Source organism: Danio rerio, chromosome 2 (assembly GCF_052040795.2).
Source record: "Danio rerio strain M-AB ecotype USA chromosome 2, GRCz13ab, whole genome shotgun sequence".
Classification (NCBI taxonomy): Eukaryota; Metazoa; Chordata; class Actinopteri; order Cypriniformes; family Danionidae; genus Danio; species Danio rerio.
The window spans coordinates 7684844-7710750 of NC_141022.1; the positions used below are offsets into that span (position 1 = coordinate 7684844).

The 25907-nt window shown below is 36.9% G+C and overlaps 3 protein-coding genes across 7 annotated transcripts in view; 2 read left to right on the forward strand and 1 right to left on the reverse strand.

Moving 5' to 3' along the window:
* xpr1b (xenotropic and polytropic retrovirus receptor 1b) overlaps positions 1 to 24064 on the forward strand; it is a 58033-nt gene extending 33969 nt beyond the window's left edge. Inside the window, exons 4-16 of one of the 2 annotated variants that reach the window (XM_087239525.1) lie at positions 40 to 137; positions 4245 to 4465; positions 6378 to 6527; positions 6720 to 6803; positions 6896 to 6977; positions 7163 to 7365; positions 8826 to 9005; positions 12430 to 12598; positions 12693 to 12887; positions 13115 to 13272; positions 13372 to 13511; positions 17791 to 18012; positions 22717 to 24064. In XM_087239525.1, the coding sequence (XP_087095651.1) occupies positions 6765 to 6803; positions 6896 to 6977; positions 7163 to 7365; positions 8826 to 9005; positions 12430 to 12598; positions 12693 to 12887; positions 13115 to 13272; positions 13372 to 13511; positions 17791 to 18012; positions 22717 to 22771 (1443 nt within the window). In that variant the 5' untranslated portion in view covers positions 40 to 137; positions 4245 to 4465; positions 6378 to 6527; positions 6720 to 6764 and the 3' untranslated portion in view covers positions 22772 to 24064. The remainder of the gene's footprint in view (positions 1 to 39; positions 138 to 4244; positions 4466 to 6377; positions 6528 to 6719; positions 6804 to 6895; positions 6978 to 7162; positions 7366 to 8825; positions 9006 to 12429; positions 12599 to 12692; positions 12888 to 13114; positions 13273 to 13371; positions 13512 to 17790; positions 18013 to 22716) is intronic. The other variant, NM_001126390.1, reaches the window with a different exon arrangement.
* The window catches only part of LOC147846195 (uncharacterized), a 1020765-nt gene that overhangs the window by 760541 nt on the left and 234317 nt on the right, over positions 1 to 25907 (reverse strand). The gene's annotated exons all lie outside the window — the stretch shown is intronic.
* apoltp (apolipoprotein lipid transfer particle homolog) overlaps positions 1 to 25907 on the forward strand; it is a 597023-nt gene that overhangs the window by 216109 nt on the left and 355007 nt on the right. The window lies entirely within an intron of this gene.

Genomic DNA, 25907 nt, shown 5'->3' on the forward strand with positions numbered 1-25907 from the left:
TCTCTGATGCCTGCTGTTTTCATTTCTTGTCATTATTAGTATTTACACTGACGGATTACCCATCACACAGAGATTTGACTTGAATGAAAACAGACATTAAAGCTTCAGAGTCCAAGCCGGGACTGGCATTAAACCAGGTGGTTTTATTAAAGAGTGTTATTTCATTGTACCCCTGCAATTAACCACCTGTCTTCTCTTTCAGTCAATCCCGCTGTTCACATTGGTGCTTTTTAGACCTGCAAATCAATTATTTTGCTCTCAGAAGTTTCATTCATTATCTTGCTTTGCTTTCACAAGGCATGGCTTGAGATTGCCATCATTTTGTTTGCATATGCTGCCTGAAACGTAATATTTTGCGACCTAAAATGTATATTTTAGAAGCATTTTGCACAGACATCTGTGAGTGATTCAGCACACCACAACTCTCTTACTCTCTTACTTTTTTTAGAAGCCAATGACCCCACATCAGCACGTTTCTGTACATCTGCACAAGAGAGTTGCACACGGCTTTGCAAGACTTTTTGCTCTTGTTTAGGGATAGTTAAAGGAATTGTCACCGCCTGATCCAGCCAGAAATTTGTACTTGGAGTGTTTCAGCAGTTTTGTTCAAGTGCAGTAAGCCATAATGGAGGTGTTTGCTGGAATTACATGTGCTGTGGGTTCAAAGCATACCTTGTTTATGATATTTGGAGAACATTTGCATAAATCAAAGTATTATACTTTATATTTTTACACTCTAGCCTGTTGACTAGTGTTTTGTGTTTGGGATTCTTGATTCACATGTTGTGTTGGTTAAGGTTGTCGGCTTTTTCCCAATATGCATTGCTTGCTTGTGTTCTCATGTAACACCATCATCAACCGTCAAAGTTCAGTTCCAAAACTCAAGACCGCAAGAACGGAGGACACGTGAAACATGATGTGATGTGGCGTAATGTGAAGACCAAAGCGTCTTCTATAAACTCCATGTTGAAATTAGATTAGCACTTAAACATGAACTACACAAACACTTTTAATCAGTTTATTTTGTTACAAAACATGTAAACATATTGGATCAGTCGGCGGCGAAGCTCTCGCCTGCTGGGGTGTTGTGAAAGCACAGTTTCATTGGCAGGTGATCTATGATGCTCTCGCCGGTGGAGGAGTGAACACACGGTACGACTGGTCCACATTTTAGGTGCCAGAAAAGAAAAGGATCTACCTCCTGCAGTAGGGCTGGGCGGTATTTCGAGTTCTGGGGATGTATTGATATAATTCCCCATCACGATGCGGAATTATCCAATATCTTTCATATCAATATGGTTTGAGGCCACACGTGTGCATTCTGCGCAAAACAGACCACTGCAAGTTAGCACGCAAGCTCCACTTGCACAAATGTGCGCATGTGCAAATGTATGATTCACTCCCTGAGTCATATAAAAGATTTGTTAGAAATGAACGAATCGTTCAAGAACGACCCATTACTACACGCGACATGGAGGAACACGCAGTGTCAATACAGAAAACGTACTGGTCAGTGACAAAAAAAAAAAAACATTGGTCCACTTATCTGGAGATGGTTTTTTAATTTAAAACTTGTGATGAGCAGCAAAAACAAACCATCTGCGGGGCGTCCTGCTACAACTTCAGCCACGAAGACTTCGCAGCCATAAACTAAAACATCTGCCCCGAAGCAAAGCTCTCTGGAAGCATCTTTTACCCGAAGTGTGCCTGTGTCGCGTTATAAGTCGCATGTGGCGCGATATAACTACGTTTTTATTTAAACCTGTGAACCATTCGCTAAGCGCTAATAGTAAATTATGCTAGTAAAATGATTGTTTGCAGTAATGACTGTTTATATTTATATGCTTAACCAGCATTTCATCATGGTACTCTGAAACAACTTTGTTGCTTCTCATATCCTGCATAGTCTATTCGTTTTCATCTCCTTGTTTAATATTTAGTAAAACAAGTTTAGTCAAAACAAAAGAAAAGGTGTAGGATATTCTACATGGAGTGAAAGTCTTATCTTTAGATATCTTTGATATGTGCACTGTTTAATAATTGTACACCTTAAAATTATAAGGTTCTAATCTGACATTTTTGTCAAAATTGTGTTATTGACATATTCTGACAACTTATTTACATTATAGGATGTTTTTTGTAAGTTGTTTACATTTTAAGACTTTTTATTTAAAAAAACAAGTGTTACAGGCATAATTTTTGCTATTGAATGCAAAAACTTTGAAGCTCAATATCTCAAAATCATTCAGAATGCAGATAGAACCTTATAATACCGAAGTGACGATACATGTAAATGTGTAACTAAAAAAACATATGCAGCTGATTTGATTGTCGTTTATAAATCACACAATTGTTCTACGTATTTAGGATTACTTATAACAACACTGTCACTGTGACAAAATACTGCATGTTTCATATTTACATTCAATGTGGTTCTTTTCAATCCTGCAATACTTTTTGTTGTGTTGCTTTTTAAGTGTGTTCATTTTTGCTTCTGACAATGTAACCATTTTCTATGGTTCTGTTTACTTTGTTATTTGCACAGCAGCACAGTAGTGCTGTCTATAGTGTTAAGCAGGGAAAAAAAAACCTCTACTGTATTTATTTGTCAAATACTTTTTTTTATTTGAAATGTTGCGCAACTTATAGTTTTAAGCAGGAGAAAACCCTTTGCTGTATTTAATTTATCAAAGATTTTGTGCAGCTGTTATTTTTTGTGCTGCTGTTTGTTTGGAGACAGGGAGGGAAACCCCTGTGTTTTGAATCATATTTTGCTAAAAAAAAAAAAAGTTTAATAAAGTTTTAATAAAAGCTTTGACTCTCAAGTAACCATTTATGGGAAATACCGAATATATATTGTATACCGTCATTACTCCTAATAATGTATAGATATAATTTTTTGCCCATATCGCCCAGCCCTAACCTGCAGTCGATCTTTGATATGATTTTGATGTCCAGATCCGATCACAGGATTGGAAATCGGGCCCTATCACAAGCTTTCAGACTCGAGAGAGATATATACAGTTGAAGTCAGAATTATTAGCCCCCCCCTGATTTTTATTTTTATTTATTTATATCTATTTTTTTTTAAATATTTTCCAAATTATGTTTAACAGGACAAGGAAACTTTTACAGTATGTTTGATGATATTTTTTTCTTCTGGAGAAAGTCTTATTTGTTTTATTTCGGCTTGAATTAAAGCAGTGTTTAATTTTTTAAACAAAATTATTAGCCCCTTTAAGCTATTTTTTTTTTCAGTAGTCTACAGAGCAAACCATCGGTATACAATAACTTGCTTAATTAATCTAACCTGCCTAGTTAACCTAATTAACCTAGTTAAGCCTTTAAATGTCAAGTTTAGCTACGTAGAAGTGTCTTGAAAAATATCTGGTCAAATATTATTTACTGTCATCATGGCAAAGATAAAATAAATAAATTATTAAAGATGAGTTATTATAACTATTATTTTTAGAAATGTGTTGGAAAAAAAAAAACTTCTCTCCGTTAAATAGAAATTGGGGAAAAAAAATTACCAGGGGGGCTAATAATTCTGACTTCAACTGTATGTATACAAATATACTCTACATCTAAAGTTGTGCGGTGGCACAGAGTTAGGCCTCTTTCTTGAAGTCAAACAGAAACAGCAACGTGTGTGGCATGACATCACTTTGTTGCAGAGACGCTATTGGTTAAATGCCGGCAAAGTAGACCATGGAAGCAGCTTGAAGCAGAAAGCGCGAGTATGTCTGTGGTCTGGAGGTATTTTAAAGTTGATGATGACAACATGTAAGATTTTTGATGCAACTGTAAGATTTGTAAACTTGGGATTTCCTGCTGGGTATTTTAAGTTGAGGTTTGTTCTTATGTTAGATTTTTTTTTATATTTACTTTTGGACTAAAGTCCAAAAGTGAAGAATTTATGTTTTTTTATTAATTGATTGTTCAAGCTACCTCACAGAAGTGCTCTGTTTGTTAACAGAGTTGTTGAATGTTAAAATAAGATGAATAAAAAAAAAAACGATGAACACTTCTTTTTTTATCTTTATAGAAGTATCAGATCAGGTTTCAGTATGTGCAGATACTCAAAATTAAATTACTCAGACTCAAGGGCAAAAAAACCTGATCGGGACAACCCTAATAATAAATGCAAAGGGCTGTAATAAAACAGGAGCTTGCTTAAATTTAGTGTATAAATGTGCCCTGTTTCATCACATAATGACAGTTTCCCTTCTTTCATGACACAGAGAAGCTTGCAGAAGCACAGCGGCGTTTCGCCACGCTGCAGAATGAGCTGCAGTCCTCTCTGGATGCGCAGCGGGAGAGCAGCCGAGCTGCAGGTCTGCGCCACCGTCGCACTGTCTTCCACCTGTCGCAGCAGGAGCGCTGCAAACATCGCAATATCAAAGACCTGCAGCTGGCCTTCAGTGAGTTCTACCTCAGCCTCATCCTGCTGCAGAACTACCAGGTATGGACACAGAAAAAATACTTTTAGACAACATTCATAATGCAAGTCTTGGTGCTTGTTTATAATTGCTCTGGTGTTGACATTATGCATGTGACTAGTTTTAGATTTGAGCCTTAAAGGCAGCCTATCAGTGCTTTTCACACAAGGACTTAACTTGGGCGGCGGGCCTGTCACGGTACGGTGAGGGGAAAAAAGGGTCGAGGACCCAAGTGCAGAGTGAATAAGTATTTATTTATAACAAAATAAAATAAAAGGCAAAATAAACAACCCCGAGTGGGAAAAACACTAATAAAACAAATAGACAAACAAACTTGACTGGGTGGGCAAGACAAGGCAGGGCTGGACTCAGCAGGACAGGGAAAAATTAACGATGAACTGGCACAGGACAGAAAACATGAGGGGATTATAAAGCAAAAGTAAATTGACACAAACAGGTGAACATGACAAACTAATAATGAGTTAACAAGGAGGGTGGGACTAGACAAAAGACGGGAGAGCGCATGGCAGAGACAAGACATGCGCTCACATAAAACAGGACAAGAACATGCAGCCAATGCGAGAACTCATTAACCGCATTTTCATGACAACACAAGCACGACACTGAAGCACACAACAAAGGCACGTGACCACCATGTAAACACAAAGCCACGTGCTTTGACAACAGACGCAAGACACGAGCACACGATGAATGAAAACACTCACCGTGCGCTCACACACGCAGCGTGCATGTTTCATCCCAGCGCCCACCAAAACCGAAGCCAACTGGATTGAGACGCTGGGAATGAAACACCACGCTGCAGACAGACGAAAACACAAACATGAGTACAAGAGTGCACGTGTCCGAGTAAATTGCCATTATTTGTATGCGTTTTCGCATTACTTTTTCGCAGCTGACTGCTCGCACACACCTGCGAGAGAAACATTAAATGAATAATCATTTAATAAACGCTAAACTTACTATATACTCTGAGAGAACAAAATATACTGGATGCAAAATATTTTTACACCATTGGAAATGGCTAATTAACTAATTTGCCTTATTTAAATAATCTACACTTATTATTCTTGTAATTATTATAATTTTGAGAAATAATGTCTATTTTCATTCCATGATTCTGTAATTTCTCATTTGCTGTATATTTTATTCATTTATTGATAATCACACTTTTTTGTAATTAATCATGATTAATCACGAAACGTAATTAACATAATCATGATTAATCACGAAACGCAGTATTTATTATTTATGAAACTAATATTGCAGCTCATGAAAAGGCTGTTATATATTAGATGACGTATGCAAATAATAAGTAAATTGTCAATTTCATCTGTGCAATATCAGACAGCACCCGTGAGAATAGCACAGTTACTATTGTTAATTCAGTTCATCTCATTCACGTCAAGCAGTGCGTGCAGGGCCGGTGAACGCATGCAGATTTTTGTTAATTTGTTAGTTGTAACTAGAGTGTAAATGTATAATAGAATCTGTGAATATAATACGTTGTTTATATTTTTTGTTGGGTGCACCTAAATTTTCGAAGTTAGGAGCAAGGTGCTACCAAGAAAAAAGGTTAATTTCGAGTACTTCAGAGACTATTAAGCAGGTGTGAGTTGAAGGTAGTTGGAGTTAAACTGTGCAGAGATGCGGCCCTCCAGGAACTGAGTTTGAGACCATTGCTCTAACACATATGAGCACATAGAAGTATTTGGACCTCTTTTGCTTGCAGTCTGGATGAATCCCTAAATGATTGAAAACATTTTATATTAACGTAACACTTTCCCATCAGTTGTGACCCAGTTTTTGAGTAATTCCAATTTAAGTCAAGCAGTTTTATTTATTTATTTTTTTTCAATTTCTAATAAGCTTTTAATCTACATCATGTTTACTGTGTTAATTCTCTCTTCCATTCAGAATCTAAACTTCACAGGTTTCCGGAAGATTTTAAAGAAACATGACAAGATCTTTGAGACTTCTCGAGGCGCAGATTGGCGCGTGGCCCATGTGGAAGTGGCTCCTTTTTACACCTGTAAGAAGATCACACAGCTCATCTCTGAAACTGAGGTACCATTGCACTTAAAAACACTCATTCCAATTTAAAATATATGATGTTTTTAAGATAAGGAAATGTAATGTCTCACTGTTTTAAAATGAATTTAATTGCCCTTTATACAATATAAGAAACACACTTTTGCTATGAAGCATCACACTAGCGCAACGCTTGGTTATTCTGACTGAATGTTCTGAAATTTGCAGACACTTGTTACCACAGAGCTGGAAGGAGGCGACCGACAGAAAGCCATGAAAAGGCTCCGAGTTCCTCCACTGGGAGCTGCGCAGGTAGAATAACCTGAGACCTTCACTACAACACATTTTCATTAATGCCATTAAAAGCACATGAAGATCTCACCTTCCTGTGCTCTTTTTCTTAGCCTGCACCAGCATGGACCACTTTTAGAGTGGGACTCTACTGCGGCGTCTTCGTCGCTTTAACAGTGACCGTCATCATAGCAGGTATGTCCTTTTGCATAAGCAAGCTGCCTTTTGGGTTGCTGTTCCTCTATTATGTTTAATATTCAAGTCAAGACAGTTCTTGCCTAAATTACCACGTCATGATAGGAACACACATGGGATCCTATTCTCTACATCTGTTCTGTAGTTTTGCTCATTTATTAATTTCTTCTTTTGCACATCTGTAGGTGTGGTGAAACTGGTTGAACACTTCGGAGATAACACGGACGTGTGGCCCTTAATAAGAATTTATCGGGGGGGTTTCCTGCTCATTGAGTTTCTTTTCTTGTTGGGGATCAACACGTATGGCTGGAGGCAGGCTGGTGTGAACCACGTTTTAATATTTGAGCTCAACCCCCGCAACAACCTGTCCCACCAACATCTGTTTGAGGTGACTACAAATTAGCATTTGAAGTATATCTGTGGTGCTGTTTGTAATAATATTGTTGTACTCTTGTACATTTTTTAGGTTTTATTTTAAATTTACGAATGTTAAAATTTGATTCGTAAATAAAATGTGTGTATTAGTGCATTTAAAAACCACGGATTTTTAAAAAAAAATTTAAGCAGTGTTTCGAACAGATATTTTAAAGGGGTGGTCCAGAGTGTATTTTTAAGGCTTGGTTAGGTTTTTAAGGTGCACAACAATGTGTGCCCATGCTTCATTTGTAGAAAATCACCTTATTTTTTTTTTTATATCTTACTTTGATTATATACAGCTACTCATCTATCATGAAAAGACTGTCAAATTTCCTATTTCCTCTGAAAAGCCCACCCTCAAGAGGCTCTGATTGGTCAGCCAACATAATGTGCCTTCTATTCGCGCATTGGCTCCACGTCACACCCCTACAAGCATGCGCTTTTTTGCTGTGTAAACAGTAGCTGTTAGCTGTATGAGTTGAATCAGACAGAAAATGAAAAGCACACAGCTGAACCTCACATCTGCTCTCTAAAATAAAATCTGACAAGTGTCTTTCGCATATATTCGGAATAAGCAGTATGAAACATTCACATATCTTTTGCGAGTTTGACATTTGAGAAATAAAACGCAGGGAAGTCAGCTGCATAGAGATACACTGGTGAAGATTGTGGCTGTTTACAGCACTTTGACGGATAAATATGAATTTGTAGTGAAATTGTTAGCAGTGCCAAACAGCATTTCCCATTGTTTACGTCCTCTCTACAACATGCCGTTAACGCTAGAAACTGTGCATGTAATGGATCAGTTTCAACAAATAAAAATACTTACAGGTTGCGGCTCACAATCCATAGCTTCGTCAGTTGGAGGAGTTTTAAATTAATCCAGCACTGAACTGGGAGAGATTCTGGAAGCTGTCCTTTGTCACATGCTAGCTATATATGTTTTATAATTCTCTGGAACATAATTAAAATTAAACTGTAAGCACTTCTCTCTTTGTGTCGTGTCCTTCCGAAGCCCAAATACAGAAACAGAAGAAGCCCGCAGAAAGAATAGCAGAGTTTGGACGGCATTTTAGCTTTCTCTGCTATAACTTTACAGCACCTCTGACCACGTCTCTTCACTGCGTATGGTGAATGCGTGTAATCTGAAGCATTTGTGATCTCACTAGCCCGGTTGTATTTTTTGTAGTCCCCTACCTTCATTCGCTGTAGGCTTTGCTAAGCGAACTCATTAAAAGCCAATGTCTCCCTTTGCATTGGACTTTGAGCGTCTTACATTCAGAGTTGCTGTTTATGTTCACACAGCTACATTGAACAAAAACTAAAGTGTAAAGTATGATATCGTAGTGGACCACCCCTTTAAGCTTAGAGACTTAGAAAAATGTAACAAATCTAACAGTTAACACATTTTCCCCCTCTTGCTTCATATAGATTGCTGGTTTTCTTGGAGTTCTTTGGTGTGTCAGTATTCTGTCCTGCCTCTTCGCAGAAAACACATTGATCCCTATACATATGAACCCTCTAGCTCTATATGGGTTCTTCTTCCTCTTCCTCATCAATCCCTTAAAAACATGCTACTACAAGTCTCGCTTCTGGCTACTCAAGTTACTGGTAGGTCTCCGGAGAGTATTTTTTTATATTAAACATCTGCATTTGTTCAAGATAATTTTTTTTTTCAATAAACTTTTCCAGACTGAAATAGACTGTAATCTAAATTCATTTATTTTTAAACTCAAGACATAATGAGATTGTTTTCAGAAAATGCGGACACACAAGACTCACACATAAACATTTACTCAAAGGAGAATAACCCCCAAAATGTCAATATTGCAACAGATACCAAACTGTTAAACATAGTCTTGTGGAATGCCCTATTTTTAATGTTATCAGACATAAAATATATTTTGTTGAAATGTAGAAGTTTAAATTCCATTAGACAAAATGTTTATAAGGAGATTACTTTAATGGACTTTTTAAAAAGGGACCACCAGGAAAAGTTTTAAATTATTTATCAAAAGTTAAACTTAAAAATCATATTTAACTTTGAATAAATTTTAGTTTGAATTGTATCTGTTTATATTTTATATGTTTGTCAAAGTAACTTTTTTATTGTAATACAAATTTGTTTTTATCATGTAATATTTTTTGTATATGCATTTTGCCACGAAATAGCCATAAGTTGCTGATGTGGCAATAAAAAAATAATAAATAAATAATGTAAATAAATAAATAATCCAACAACAGTTTTTATCTGGAGAGACTTTAAATGAAATATTTTTAAAAGTGAATCCTTCTAAAATTTTACAATTTTTATCAAAAGTAAACCTAAACAGTTTTAGATTTTTATGTTATATATTATCATTGTTATTTATGGATTTTTATCTTGTGTTTATTGCTATTGATGACTTTTAATGGTTAGAATATTTATTATAATTATAGAAAAGTAGGTCACTTTATTTTGATGGTCCGTTTGTTGAATTTAAGTTACATTGCACCTACATGGCAACTAATTCTCAGTAGATTATGAGTAGACTGTTAGGGTTAGAGTTGGTGCAAGTTGTAAGTTTACTATAAAGTGTAAGTTTACTATGAAGTTTCTTATAGTGAGTTAAATATCTGTTAAAGGAGCAGTATCAACAGATATTAAGCAGACAGTCTACTAATACTCAAATAGAGAGCAAGACAGGTGGTGTGAGTTTTCCTAAACTGTTGAGTCCCAAAGAGGTGCTCTTTTTGGATGCTTATGTTTGTGTTTATTATCTAATTATTTGTTAAACGTTTGCTGCCTCTTTCTTCCTTGAATGTGTGTGACTTAGAACTACTGTTACAGTAGCATTGCATGCAATTTTTGTCATGAACTCAAAACAAAGGAACTCATCACACTGGAACAGCTAGAGTAGCTGAAACAACTTATTTCACACGGTCTGCATTTTAAAAAACGAAAGCGAGGCTGGGGTGGGAAGAAACACAGAAGTATAGGATCAGCACTGTAAACATAACAACAACATGCTGCGGACAACAAACCTACAACTGAAAAGCAGATATTTTGTTAACATCACTTTAATATTGTTCAGTTAAGTTTAATTTAAACAATTAAAAGCAGATTAGGCATCAAACTAAATCACAATCTCTTTAAGAGTAATACACTCATCCTAGGCTTCAGTTCATGGCACCAGGTCACTGTGGGGAACTTTCCTGCATCAGCCTATGTAACCCATTGAGCGATAAAACAAGGCAGTCCTCTGTAGCACACCCTTGTGTTGTCTGTAATAGCGTTGTCCCAGTACTGAAATTAAAAAAAAAAAATTCCTGATAACATTTAAGTGCCACTAAGTGCGTTTTTTAACACCATTGATTTGCCATAGTATCCACCAGTGCTCAACAGAAATGACAATAGCCCCTTTCACACAGTGATACCAGTAAATATCCGTAAAATTTCCGGAACGACTTTACCGGCAAATTCAAAAAAGCGCTGTTCACACAGGCGAGGACGTTACGGAATTTTTCCAGAAAAGACCGTTCACACATCCATTCCAAAATACCGGTAAATTCTGACATTATTAACCAAAAATGACCTCTAAACGGCTGCGCTTGTATTTGTAAACATTTGACTGCATTACAAACTCTGTGTATGGATCAGTTTTGTGAACAACTTCGATGAAAACATATGGAGACACACTTTCGCATGTCAAGTTGTACCTGATGTGTGTGTGTGCTGGCGCTCACAGGCACACGCGACCTGTCAATCAACTGAAGAAAGCAGAGATTGAAGGTAAACAAACAACGGCTTATCATAAGCATCTTGTCGATAAATATTTACACAGTTGGCATGACGAAGGAGCATATAAACCTTATCTGACTGACATCTAGCAGCTAAATGTGTCTGGAAAAACATTCAAAGGCTTTTATTCTCATAAACCGCGAGGACATGAATGCGTCTGACTGTTCTGATTAGCTAAAGTAGATGTCTCACGTCAGCACGTTTTAGACTTGCACGCGCTCTTTCCGGCAATCTTCCTTTTGCATTCACACAGTGCAGCATTCCGGCAAATTACTGGTAATGTTACAACTTCTCTTTCCGGAAAATAGCCAGAACGAATTCACCGGTATTTTCAAAAAGGGCCTGTTCACACATACTACCTTTCCGGAAAATTGCCGGTAATTTTCCGGAAAGGTCTGTATGTGTGAAAGGGGCATATGATTGGCCATGAAGGTCATCAGTTTATTGCTCTTCACCAAGTGCAAACACAGATACATGGACACTGGAGCATTTTAAAGCTGCAAAGATCAGCCGAGTGATTAGCGATCGCTCATTTGTGTTTGCACTCGGTAAACAACAGTGAAGTGCAGTCATTTTTGTTAAGCACTGATGAACACTATGGCAAATCAGCGCTGTTTAAGAACGCTCTCAAAAGTGCTTAAATGTAAGCAGGAAACATACTTTTTTTATTTTTTTATTTTTTTTATTTTCAGTACTGAAATTTAGTATGGCAAGTCTAATATAGAAAAAGAATCAGTTCATTAACTTGATTTGATAAATGGCATCTAAAGTTTGTCTTTGCGAAAGAAAATGTTAGCTAACTAGTGCCATTTCCCTTAAATTAGCTGAAAATGAGGTCTGATATCCCTTTTTATTTTCACCATTCATTCAGAACGGACCTTCGGGTCACTCAAAAAGCGGTGAAGTGATAAATTTGTGTTGCTTTCTCTTCGTTGATAAGATATACAGGCAGATACACAATGTTCCTGGGTGACTCAGGCGATACTTCAAGGTTTCTTCCCACCGCGGCGTGAAATCAGTCTATAGCGTTTGGGAAATGTCATTGGTAGAACAGCCCAGACAAAAGTATAGATGCTCATCATTTTGTTCATGGTATGTGGCTTGGGGTAACAGTAATCACTTGGTGCAGAAGAATAAATCAGGCTTTAGCATTAAATATACTGTTTAATGTATTAAACACCATTACATTTGTAAATAGTTTATTAACTTCCTCTCTTTTCTAGTGCTTTATTTTCCACCTTTTTCTGTTCGTAGTTTCGAGTGGTCACCGCTCCATTTCACAGAGTGGGCTTTGCAGATTTCTGGCTGGCTGACCAGCTCAACTCTTTAGTGGTTGTTCTGATGGACCTGGAGTACATGATCTGCTTCTACAGTTTGGAGCTGAACTGGACCATGTCCGAGGGAGAGCTGTGGATTAAAGAGGGTAAACATGGGCACATCAATGTCCTTGCAGATTCAGAAATGTTCTATTGGACAGCTACTCATGACCTGTCAATGTGTTTTTGTTTACAAATCAGGTGAACGAATTTGTTACTCGTATTCATATGGAGTACGAGCTGTAATCAAGTGTTTGCCTGCCTGGTTCCGGTTTGTGCAATGCCTGAGACGTTACCGGGACACTAAGCGTGCCTTCCCTCACCTGGTCAACGCTGGCAAATACTCCACTACTTTCTTCGTAGTCATCTTTGAGGCGCTCTTTAAAACGCATTCAGGTAAGCACACGAGCTGTTACATTCTTACTCTAAACATCAAATGCTTCAGATGCCATGTGCAATTCTGTGTTTACCCAACACAACTTTGTTGTTTCCACTCAAAACATGTGAAATATGCGGTATGTTGTGTAGAATGCAGCTGATGATACTGTTAATAGAGCTACAGCGGACTTCATTCAGCTAAACACACTGTCCTGTGCTCATGATCTCTTCTCTGTTACCATTAGGAGACGAACGCTTTGTCTTCCTTTACATCATGATTGCCTGCAGAATTGTTAACTCCTGCTACACCTTATTGTGGGACCTGAAGATGGACTGGGGTCTGTTTGATCGAAACGCAGGGGAAAACACCCTCCTCAGAGAGGAGATCGTATATCCACAGAAAGTAGGAACACACACATACTCATTTAAATGATTTTGCAGAGAACAATTCACCGCATTCACATTTACACTTGTGTTGATTTACCGTGTTCTTTCTCAACAGGCTTACTATTACTGTGCCATAGTAGAAGACGTAATCTTGCGCTTTGCGTGGACCATTCCACTTTCTCTTGAAGTTGTCTATGATCGTCCTGTTATTTCCAATATTTTGGGCACTGTTCTCCCACCGCTGGAGGTCTTCAGGTGGGAAATCCAGCATATATACATCGTCACTCACTAACATATTCCAACCTACAACTTTAGGTTAAATGATGATATTTTTTGACATCATAGCTGTATTTCAGCATTCGCTATATTGATCAGAATCCATGACTGAATTTATCAGTTCAGTTTATCTGGTTTCTACCCCATCACTAGTCATGTTTCCATCCAAAGATGAAAATTCAATTTATTGAATTAATTTTTTTATGCTCAATCATCGTTTCCATCCAACGCTTCCAAGAGAACAAAATCGACACTTCCTGATAAACTTGTGCCCAATATCAAAAGAAAAATGGAAGTTGCTTTGTTAAGAGAAGGCATTTTTCATATATAATTACTTACCTGCGTCTTTCACACAGTGATACCAGTAAATATCCGTAAAATTTCCGGAACGACTTTACCGGCAAATTCAAAAAAGCGCTGTTCACACAGGCAAGGACGTTATGGAATTTTTCCGGAAAAGGCCGTTCACACATCCATTCCAAAATACCAGTAAATTCTGACATTATTAACCAAAAATGATCTCTAAACGGCTGCACTTGTATTTGTAAACATTTGACTGCATTACAAACTCTGTGGATGGATCCGTTTTGTGAACAACTTGTTGATTAAAACATATAGAGACACACTTTCGCATGTCGAGTTGTACCTGATATGTGTGTGTGCTTTCGCTCACGGGCACACGCGACCCGTCAATCAACTGAAGAAAGCAGAGATTGAAGGTACACAAACAACGGCTTATCATAAGCATCTTGTCGATAAATATTTACACAGTTCGCATGAAGAAGGAGCATATAAACGTTATCTGACTGACATCTAGCAGCTAAATGTGTCTGGAAAAACATTCAAAGGCATTTTTCATATATAATTACTTACCTGCGTCTTAGAACACGTAGAGGTATCATATCATAGTTAAATCCTTTTACAATCATCGCCGCTCACACTTCTTGGAAGATTTGATGTTTTCCATCAAGGATGGTCATCACTTAATTTTTGTATATAACATTTAAAAATATTCGTCCACCCATGACTTTTTTGATGCGCCTGTTGGAATTTATATAGTAAATGCATTTTCATCATGGTTCGTGTGTATTTTTTGTTATAAAAAGTTTATCCTACTCAATTATTATCACGTGCATCTTGGTGTTTTCATCCAGGGTTTTTCATGCTGTTCCACATCACACCTTTGCTATTTAAGGCAAAAATGAGGACCCTAACAAAACAAACACAACATAAGCCATGTTTCCATCTAAAGATATGAATTAAATTCATGCACAAACTGGAATATCGCATAAAACATTTGAGAATAAAGCAGCGTTTCCATCCAACAAGTCCTAGAGAACAAAATCATCGACGTATTATATCATAGTTATATCCTTTTAGAATCATCTCCGCTCACGTTTCTTGGAAGATTTTTGCGGTCCGCTGATGTTTTCTCATTAAGGATGGTCGTCACTTTATTCTTGTATATAACTTTTAAGAATATTTGCACCTTATCGCTTACGCAAACGTATAGTATGTTCTTTCCATCATTTCTATCACATGATTTGGTAAAACAAAATCACATGATTTTTGTTGATGCACATGTTGGAATTTTTTCGGTGGAATGTGTTTCCTTTATAGTTTATGCATATTTTTTCTTGTTAAATAAAAATTTTGTCTTACTCAGTTGTGATCTTGCCAGATCTTGGCGTTTCCATCGTTTTTTTAGGCAATATTCTAGGGCTGCACGAGTCTAGCTAAAATGAGAATCGCGATTTTTTTGCTTAAAATCAAGATCACGATTTTCTCACAATTCTGTAGATGTAAAATAAAGGGTAATACGAGTAGGCTATTATTATTGTTATTCTCAAACATATGGGGAAAAAAACAACAATAATATTAGGCATATGTGTAGATCTACTGTTGGTAAAAATGCAAAATTTTGTATTGACTTTGCTGAACTTAAATGTGTTCTGGTTGTTATTGCAAAGTAAAGTGTTGTAAGAATACAACTATTCATAATTCTAAAGTTTAATTATTTAGTTTGAGACATGCTTGCAAACATATTAGACCATTTTTTTCCACTGGTATATCAGTCTTTTGTCATTATAAGATTCCCTCATTCATTATATCGAACATTAAAGAAGCTAAAGTAGATATACTGACACTATTAAATATTTATTTTCATGCACAACACTTTGTGTTTGATACGAAAGAACAAACATATCAAACGGTTGTCGTAAGCATAACTCTAAATTGCGATATGATCATTTCAATCGGGGGTTACCAGTCTCGGTCCTGGAGGGCTGGTGTCCCTGCAGGGTTTAGCTCCAACTTGCCTCAACACACCTGCCTGGATGTTTCAAGTATACCTAGTAAGACCTTGATTAGCTTGTTTAGGTGTGTTTGATTAGGATTGGAGCTAAAATTTGCAGTACACCGGCCCAAGATTGGTGACCACTGGTTTAAATGATGTGCACGCTTTCCATTTACTTTACTTGCTGAGTGTGCTCATGTCATGGCTGTTGTCACTTTGAGGAAAAAACATACATACAAATCATACTTCCCGCGTGGCTCTCAAATGATTGCTCTGTGCAACAAACTAAACGTTATTTACAATTTTATTACCTGTTATTCAGAGCCTATGCAGGTTCAGTAAAGTAGACATCATTTGCGGGCATGCTTGTGCCCTCTCAGGCCCCGTTTACACTAATGCGTTTTAGTTTGAAAACGCATAAGTTTTGCTACGGTTACGCCATCCGTCCACACTACGCTGGAGTTCTCGAGCGCCGAAAACGGAGCGTTTCGAAAACGCTGGAGAGGCCGTTTTCATTCGGAAACGCTGCTGCTCCGTCTCAGTGTGGATGATGGAAAACTGACACATCTGAAAACGGAGGCGGGGCTGCAGACATTCGCCTCTCTGATTGGGGCTTTTCCTCAATATTAAGTAGCCTAACACACAGTTCAGTCCTGCATTCTCTCCTTGTAAGTTCAGACTTTGCAAGTTTGATCAAGGCTGCAGTCTCTTCTTCTCAGTTTGATATGGAAAACAGACTATACCGAGGACACGGGTAAATCTTCAAAGGGAACAGTGTACTTTATAACTTCATTCACATCACCCTAGCTACGTTGTTTCACTTTCTCAACAATAAAATGTAAACATGATATAAGGAACTGCCTATTTTAATTTTAATATTAACAACTTAACAGACAGCAGAAATGTTGAGGCGCCATGCTGCTTATATGAGCGTCATATACACTGTGTGGATTTTTATAACAAAACGGAGCCGTTAACAACTGCCTCCTTTCAATTTCAGTGAAAATACGAAACCCTCTCTTTTGCTGAATATCAGTTGTAATAATCGATAATGGCCATTATAAAAGTATAACATACAATAAGTTTATACATTATAGGAAATAAAGGCAAGCGATCAGTCAATATACAGAATGTACGTGCTTACATTAATCATTAACTTATCTTTGCGCTCAGCCAAAACACGTTACCTGAGAAGAAGTAATAGATTCCAGTGACCAAAGTCAGGGAATATGTCGTTAGATAAAGACAACAAGATGAATGAAATATCACGTTTAATAAATATAGTGAGATTAGATCCAGCGGGAGATGCTTGATGAGAAGTCCGACTAGCACAGCTCTCATCTGGGTAGTTTGGCTGCAGCGCTTGCCTGAGAGTTTGTGTGTGGTCACGTGATGTGCGTTTTCAGCGTTTTGGTGTGGACTGAGGGCTGTTCAGAAACGCTGGGTGAAACGCGAGTGTGGACGTGGATCGTTTTCATTCTAAAACGCAGTTTTAAAACTAAAACGCACTAGTGTAAATGGGGCCTCAGTAGTAAACAAACAGTGCATTAGCACTTGTGCGATTTCATGTCTGCGAATACATCATTACATGAAGTCAAAAATGACATTTTGGGGTGAATTATACCATTTAAATACAGCAGATGACACTTTTAACACCATTTAGAGGTGTCTATGTTGCTGAGCAACGTATTAAAAACAATCTGAAGACTTGTGTTGACCTCCTTTATGCTTCTCCTGAACTTGAAAATATAATTGGCTGAATTGTAGAGATGCTGGATTAAGATCAGATCATGTGGGGGAGGCGAATCGAGATCTGTATTTTGTTTAGATTAATCGCGCAGCCCTTCGATATTCCAAAATGTGCATTAAAATAGGTGGATGGAAACGCAGCTAGTGTCTGCTCAAATGAATTGCATATCAGCTTTCAGCAGAAAATTATCCTCATCATTCTTTTTGTTTCAGGCGCTTTGTTTGGAACTTCTTCCGCCTGGAGAACGAACACCTGAATAATTGTGGTGAGTTCAGAGCGGTCCGGGACATCTCGGTGGCGCCTCTGAACGCAGATGACCAGACGCTGCTGGAGCAGATGATGGACCAGGAGGACGGCGTGAGGAACAGACTAGGAAAGAAGAACTGGAAGAGGAGCTACAGCATGTCCTTGAGACGACCGCGTCTCTCCTCCCAGTACGTACAAACTCACAGACACAATTCCAGACATGGAATCCATAAAACTAGTTTTGGACAGCAAAACCAGCCAGCTGCATATAAACATCAGCGGAATCCAAATAAGCCCAATTTAATTTTAAACATGAAAAGATTTAGAGAAATCATGAATGTAAGGAATGTTTGGTTTCTGTTTTGGTGGCTGTTTTTGCCCCATTCACTTCCATTATAACTACATTTTTTTATTGCAAAGCCATGACGGCATATAATCATGCATTCTTGATTGTTGCTAGCTCTCCCTGTTGGAAAGAAGTAACTTTTTTTTTTTTTTTTTGCAAACATAATGAAGGGTAGTCAATTTGAACTGTACACAAAAGTTAAATAACATTAGATTCACTTTTGACTTATTAATGACAATAATTTAACGCTGTCTTTACATGTTTCTTTTTAGTACAGTCAGCTGATTTGGGTAGACTCAAAATGAATAATCTCATAAAAAAATATTTAAGTGCCAGCTATCCCTTATCTTATTTCAGTCCAATTTGGGGCAATAAAAAATTTAAACCAGGTGCGTTAGATGCAGGATTCAAGATATGGGCAGAGAAAGGAATTAGAAAGATAGCAGACTTGTATGTTAACAATATTCTAATGTCATTCGAGGAAATTGTGAGTAAATATAATATTCCTGCAAAACATTTCTTTAAATATTTACAAATACGAGATTTTATCTTTAAATGACAAAATAATTCTCTAGATATGCCATCATTCTCTATTTTGGAAAACGTAATAACTAAAGACTGTTTTAGTGAAGGTTTAATTTCGGCATTATACAAGATGCTGGTGTCAGCATCAAAGGAATCTTCAAATTGTAAATTGGAAGCTTGGAGATTAGATCTTGAGGAGGATATTTCTACAGAGGACTGGATGAAGATGTGCGAGGAAACTCAATCCCTAACAATAAACACTCGTCTAAAACTGTTACAATATAAATGGTTGATGAGGATTTATATAACTCCAGTTTTATTGCATAAATATAATGAAAATATTCCAGATACTTGCTTGAGATGTAGGGACCAAAAAGGAAAGTTGTATCACTGTATATGGAAATGTAAAGGAATACAGAACTTTTGGAAATGTATGAAAGAAATTATAGAAAATATTCTTGAGGTTTCTATACCAATGTCTCCTTTAATTTTTTTATTTCATTTATATCCCAAGGAGATCAAGTTAAAAAAGATGGAGCAAATGTTTTTGAATATATGTATTCTACAAGCGAAACGGCTTATTTCTTTAAATTGGAAAAGTATATGTGCACCAACTATAGGTTGTTGGCTGAAAGAGATGGTGACAAATATGAAAATGGAAAAAATAACTTGTATGATAAGAAATTGATATATAATTTTTGATAGAGTTTGGGGACCTTTTACACTGTTTTTAAAAGATGGTGGATTTAGAAATGTTTTACTAGAAGATTAGTAATAGAGGTGATGTTGTATTTTGATGTAAAATACTGAGAAGCCTTTTGTTTTGTTTCTGGTTTGTTTGTTCATTTGTTGGTTTGTTGGTTTGTGTTGGAGTTGACACATGGAAATGTGTATGTACATGTTACTGAAAATATAATAAAAAGGAATTGGAAAAAAAAAAAAAAAGAATTATCTCAACAGCACAAAAAACTACTGTCACATAAAGACCCCACAAGGATAAATTCTCCTGAATTTTCACATTGAGCATACTGTAATCGTCTGTGATCACTTCAGTACTGACCCAGACTTCCTATGGTACGCTATGAGAGTATTATGGTATCTACCGTGGGAGGCAAATTGTGTTTTTGAGTTCAGTTTGAATATGAATTTAATATCTTTTCCACTGAGTGGATTTGAAATGTGTAAACAATAACCTTGTGCTTGCACTGTTGTACAGGCATTGTGCATTGCTAATTAACAGCTAGTTGGTCAGACTATGTTTTAAAACATGTAACATAGCGGCTAAGTCTATGGCCTCTGCTTCTTCAAAGTAAAAAGGTGAAACACACACCATTGAAACAATCAGCTCCACATTCATCTTTCCAAGCATCTTTATCATTACAGATATCTACTTGGCTTGAGCGCCACCGGGTCATGTTTACAAAGCATGTGAACAAAAGCACCAATCTCAATGGTCAACCAGTTTTTAACGCAGTGCACCATATATATATATATATATATATATATATATATATATATATATATATATATATATATATATATATATATATATATATATAAAGAACATGCTCGAGGCATTTTTATAAAAATGACACTTTTACACCTTGCGTTTTGCATGTTCGTGTGCACACTCACATTTATGCCCTTAGTTTAGTCGCGAAGCATGAATATCTTCCCAGTGTTCGTTTGCCTTCCTTAATCGTCTGATGACTGATGATTCATTGTCCTTTTCTGACACCCCTCCCCCTCTCGCATGGCAGATTGTAGAATCAGAAGTATAGTATGTTAAAGTACAGTAGAAGTACAGTACAGTATGTTAGAGTAAAAATAAATAAAAAAATACTCCATTCATGTCAGACGATCTGTAATAACATATCAAGTAATAGTAGCCATGTAATAAAAACCGTTTTCACACTGAGAAGGAAATCAATGCAAAGAACCTGATTCAGTATAAGCAGTTTTAAGCTAAACATTTTAAATTCTGAAACATACAGATGTTTTATAGTATAATGACTATATTGGTAATTGACAAATAGGCAATAATTTTTTTTTGTAAAACACCCTATTTTTTAAGCAAAAAAGATATATTGATGTCATTTGAACTCTAATTTTGGTGTACTGTTTTTTCTTTAACTTTTTATTGTACTGTATTTCAAATGCGTCCTATGGTGTAGCAGCAAAAATGAAGAAAATGAACTCTTAATATTATACAAATAGCATGAAACTGATTTTTCTCCATCGTTGGAAACGTATCTTTATTTATTTTATTATGAACATTTTTTTCTCCATGACTTGTTGGACATTTTCAATAAAAAGTCACCACAAAACAACAATTTTAAAGTGGTTCCAAAAAAAGAAAAAATATGGGAAGAATTTGGAGGCAAAAATGTAACCAGTGCAGGTCATGGGCTTCACAGGGGGCTTCAGTCACATGATCTTGAATGGGGTCCTTCAACTTGCTTTCCAATTTAAAATTAGCATAGTGTCACTCTGGAGGAGATGATTTTCAGTGACAACTTCCTATGTTTTTAGAAATATATGGATGAATTACTGCCATTTATTAAAACATAAAGGGCATATTAAGATTGTCTTTTTAATTTATAAGTGTTGTAATTCATTGTATTAAGCTTTTGCAACTAGATTTGACTCAAAAATAAAATGGCACAAGAGTTTTATAGCAACATGTTCAACATGTTAACAATTTACTGCATTTTAAAAAATGACAACACTAATTATATACATTTTTGTTATTCGTGACTGAAAATGCAACATCACGTCAACAACTCATATGTCAAACAGTCAAAGGAATTCTGATTTCATTAAATACATTTTTAATGTCATGTTAGGCTCTAGGGGTGTAACGGATCACAGTTGATCGGTGATTCATACGGATCACAACCCAAGGTTCTGAACATACGTGACCTGCGGACTAATATTATCAAAATTTTTTTACTTGTAGGTTAATCATAAATTTGTAACGATTGCTGAGAGATCGCCTCTCGCATCATTCAAATCACATGTATGAAAGCATTTAGGCTTTCCTGTAAAATATAATGACGATGGAAGAAGTTGTGGTAGGTTATTCGGGATGTGGTGGGTTTCTTAGGTTATTAAAGGTGTTTTATGTCACTACTTGTTTAGCCTGCATTAATGCATTGTGTAATTCAGCTCCATGATTAATCATTCAAAGATCAGGATCTCAACACCCACGCAACATAAATTATAAATGATGGTGATTTGCATGTTTATTAATCCTTCGAATCGCTGCATTCAGATCTGTGTTTGAAAAACGCAAAAAGTCAAGAAAGAGATTCTTTTAAGTTGGTTACAAACAGTCAAATAACCCAGAAGTACTGGGAGAACAGTTTACAGTTTAGATATAACCACTGATGTTTATTGTAAAGATTAAAATCACCATCATATGCATTTAACTTGACTCTCAAAAATAAAAGTTGTAGGCAGCAATTACATGATTTACCATTAGGTGGCAACAACCAGTCATTAAAAATATGCCATTGAATAATTCTTTAAAAATGATCCATCTAGCAATGAGACATGAAGTTTTATGAGTGAATAACTGAATCATTTATTGAAAATGAGACTAAAATAAATATGGGTTGTACAGATTATAATTGTAGTTAGATTTATAGATTTAGCGTTATCAGCAATATTAACTGTGAATTTTTCACAGTACTGAATATTTTACTATTTATTTTTATTTAGCTGTTTTTTTTATTTTATTTGTAATAAAATTACAGCTTCTAAGTTCTGTTTGTTAAAACCAAAGTCTTGCAGTGCTGTTTTTGTAATAAATGTAAAGCAAATTAAATTTGTCTCCTCTTTTTTTGGCTGATCCGAAAAATGGTCCAATCCATGACTAAAAACAAAAACAAAAATTGATCCGAACCGTAAGATTTGTGATCTGTTACACCACCATTAGCCTCTGATGCCCGTCATACAGATGCCTTCATAATGATGCGTTTGAAGCTCAAATATATCTGCCTCTATTTTTTACTTTCAGGTCGAAGGTCCGAGACACCAAAGTCCTGATCGAGGACACCGATGACGACACCTGACATCGGCGTCCACTATGGCTCGAGAAAGTGTTTTTTAAAGGACCACCATAGACCTCCATGAGCCTTGACTCTTCAGAAGCTATTCAATCAATCAGTCCATCACAAAGCTGCCTGACTTACATTTCACACTGACGCGCCACTTAGTTACTGTACTGTTTTTCATTCCTTCGCTACTGACTTGATCATTTTTGTGACGATCCAGTAAGCGGAAGACACAAAAAATGAATTCAAAGGACAGTGTGTCGAAAAACGTCACAAACTTGACGAGACGACGCTTGTTTTAATCAAACACGTGACTGTGGACGCGCCATCAGAACAGACGTGATCAATCGTTTTTTGGATACTTTGACTTTTAAGACGAGAGTATGAAGACGTTCATATAGTGACACCTGAACTGCTTTACCCTCATTCATTCGATTTATACTTTTTGTTTTTGTTTGAATGTACATTTCATTGTTATTTATGTGAAGGAGAGATGCCTTGAACGTTAAATCTTTTAAATAAACAAACAAGGATATTTACCTTGGATCTTTTGACCAAACCCTCAGGTGGATCTGAAGGACATTTATAATTACTTTTCCAGTCGTTAGCCTTTTTTCAATACAAGCCGCTCTAAAATGCCAAATGGGAATTCATGCCTGTGTTTGTTCCTTCTCGTGTCTTAAAATAGTTTGAAGAGGTGCTGCTTTGTAGACCCTTTGCTTTAAAAGTGTCATGCTCGCGTTGAGCAAGCCAAATGTCTAAAGCATTCCTTGAAAACATTTCATTATAAAGCTGAAAACTCCATGTCGTTTTTAGGTTTTAAGCGCGCACTGGCGTTATCAACCATCACATTCCACTGAAGTAGCATTCCTCATGTGCGATATTGATTTCTTTTTATTTATTTTTGTCGATCAGTGTCTTCCAGAGTTTGAGCAAGTCAGGCCACCTGAGGGTTCCAGGACAAACCGGCACCTTTTTCTCTTTTTATTTTCAGTCAGCTCATCCCGATACACAAAGCTCAACGAGTTTCTGTGGGAATTGTTCGTTAAACTTGTGCAAAATCACATTAAATTTAATGTGGTGGATTATGCAAGCGTGGTTTTCTGAATGGTTATTCCCAGGTAGTTCTCATACGTTGGTCAATGTCCTCTTTCTGGTCAGAAGTGTGTTCTTGTACCTCGACAGGAGATTCGTTCAACTACATTGCAATACTCAAAAGACTCTCAGCGGCTACACCTCACATACTCTGTCATGTACTACTGTCCCAAGTCAATGCTTGGACCAAAATAAAAAGAAAATCTGTTTCTGTTCTTTCTGGCGTTTAGACTCTTTTTCAGAATTCGAAGCTGTTTTTTTTAAGGGCACCTATGGTGAAAAATCTACTTTTCAAGCTGTTTGGACATAAATATGTGTATATATAGTGTGTAAGCGGTCATATTGGGGTGAAATAAACACACCCAGTCCTTTTTTTTTTCAGTTTAACAACGTAAAAACGGTGGACCAATTGGAACGGTTTTCAGACCGACCGCAACTTGACGTAGGAGTGCGGTCCCCCTGCCCACCGAATTGATTGACAGCTTCGCGTAGTAACATGTCCCGGTAGTCACGTGTATAATCATATAAACATGACAGGACGTTGGCGACTGGGAGTAAAAGGTCTGTTCGGTTTGCTAGGATCATCAATTGTCCTCAAATGTGATGAAGAGTGAGTTTCACAAGTTTAAAATGCTTTAAAACAGTGCATGTGTGTAATGACTTACAGCAATTTACTTCAGAATTACTTCATCAGCACAGTCGCGTGTCAGAGCAATTATAAAAGGAGACGCTTCAATCCTGCTTTGTGGACATTAAATCAGGTTTAATGTGTACATTAACATAACAGATATCCATACAGCAGTGGAGATCAGCCTGTATCCTGTCACATTTGCGTGCAAAGCTAAACGCGCTGCCTGTATGTATTTGCGTATTGTGTCCGTACTGGGTATGTGTGTATGTGTGTGTGTGCACGTGAACTTTGTAATGACATTGTGTGTGACTCGTTGTAACTTAACACAGCAAATGCATCAAATTCTTATTGGTAAAGTTCTTACTGTAGTATTTCTCACTAATGCTACGTGAGATCTGCTTCCTTTATGTCTGTTTGTTGTCTGACGCAGATGAGGGAGGAGCTTAAGGCACGCAGAAAGGCACGTAGAAACGGTGGGCGGGGAGGGCTAGCCTTAAAAGCGCAATACAGCAAAACCGTCACCCAGTCCAAAAATGTATAAAATTAATTCTTTTAAAAGGTATAATAAAAAATCTGATGGGTGTATTAAGCTTAAACTTTACAGACACATTCTGGAGACACAAATGATTTATAATAAATCTGAAAAAAGGGGTAACCTAGGTGCCCTTTAAAAGTGATGTCCTGTACCTATTTTGCACAAGTCGAATTGGTTTAGGGTGTTAGTGAATCCTGTCACAAACACCTCAGCTTACAGCGACCAATTTCGGTTTATGTCTCTTTAAATGATAATGAGCTGCTGCTTGCCCCGCCCCCTCTGATCATGAATGGATAGTAATCAGTGTTGCCAGAGTCGTGGTTTTCCAGCACAATTGGGATCTTTTGAAAATGCACAAATATATTTGGGGCTGTATTTGTAATGTGAAATGAATCTTTCTAACAAATGGAAAATGAAAGCTGAATTGTTTCTTAAAGGTGCCGTGTGTTGGCTTGAACCTGGTGTTGCAGTCAAAGTTAAACATATTGGTTGGTGGGTTTTCACCCAGCCCCAACTCCTCTATTTGATGCACATGGAAGTTGCCAGATTGATGACACCAAAAGGAGCAAGTCTATCGAAAAGTAGCGTCTAAAGTGGTAAGCAGATCAGCTAATGTTTACATTTGTAATATTTGTATTGTTTACTAATTTTAAAAAAACACCGCATGGACTATTGCAAGTTTAAACCTGCAGCACGCACCCAGCTGAAAATTCCTGCTTAAACCAGCCTAGGCTGGTTGGCTGGTTTCAGCTGGTTGATCAGCCTGGTTTAAGAGGACTTTTGGGCAATTTCCAGGCTGGTTTCCAGCCTTTTCCAGCCTTGTTTTAGCTGGTCAGTGTGAAAATGACCAGTGGTCAAAATGACCAGCTAAATCCAGCTAAAACTAGCTTGAC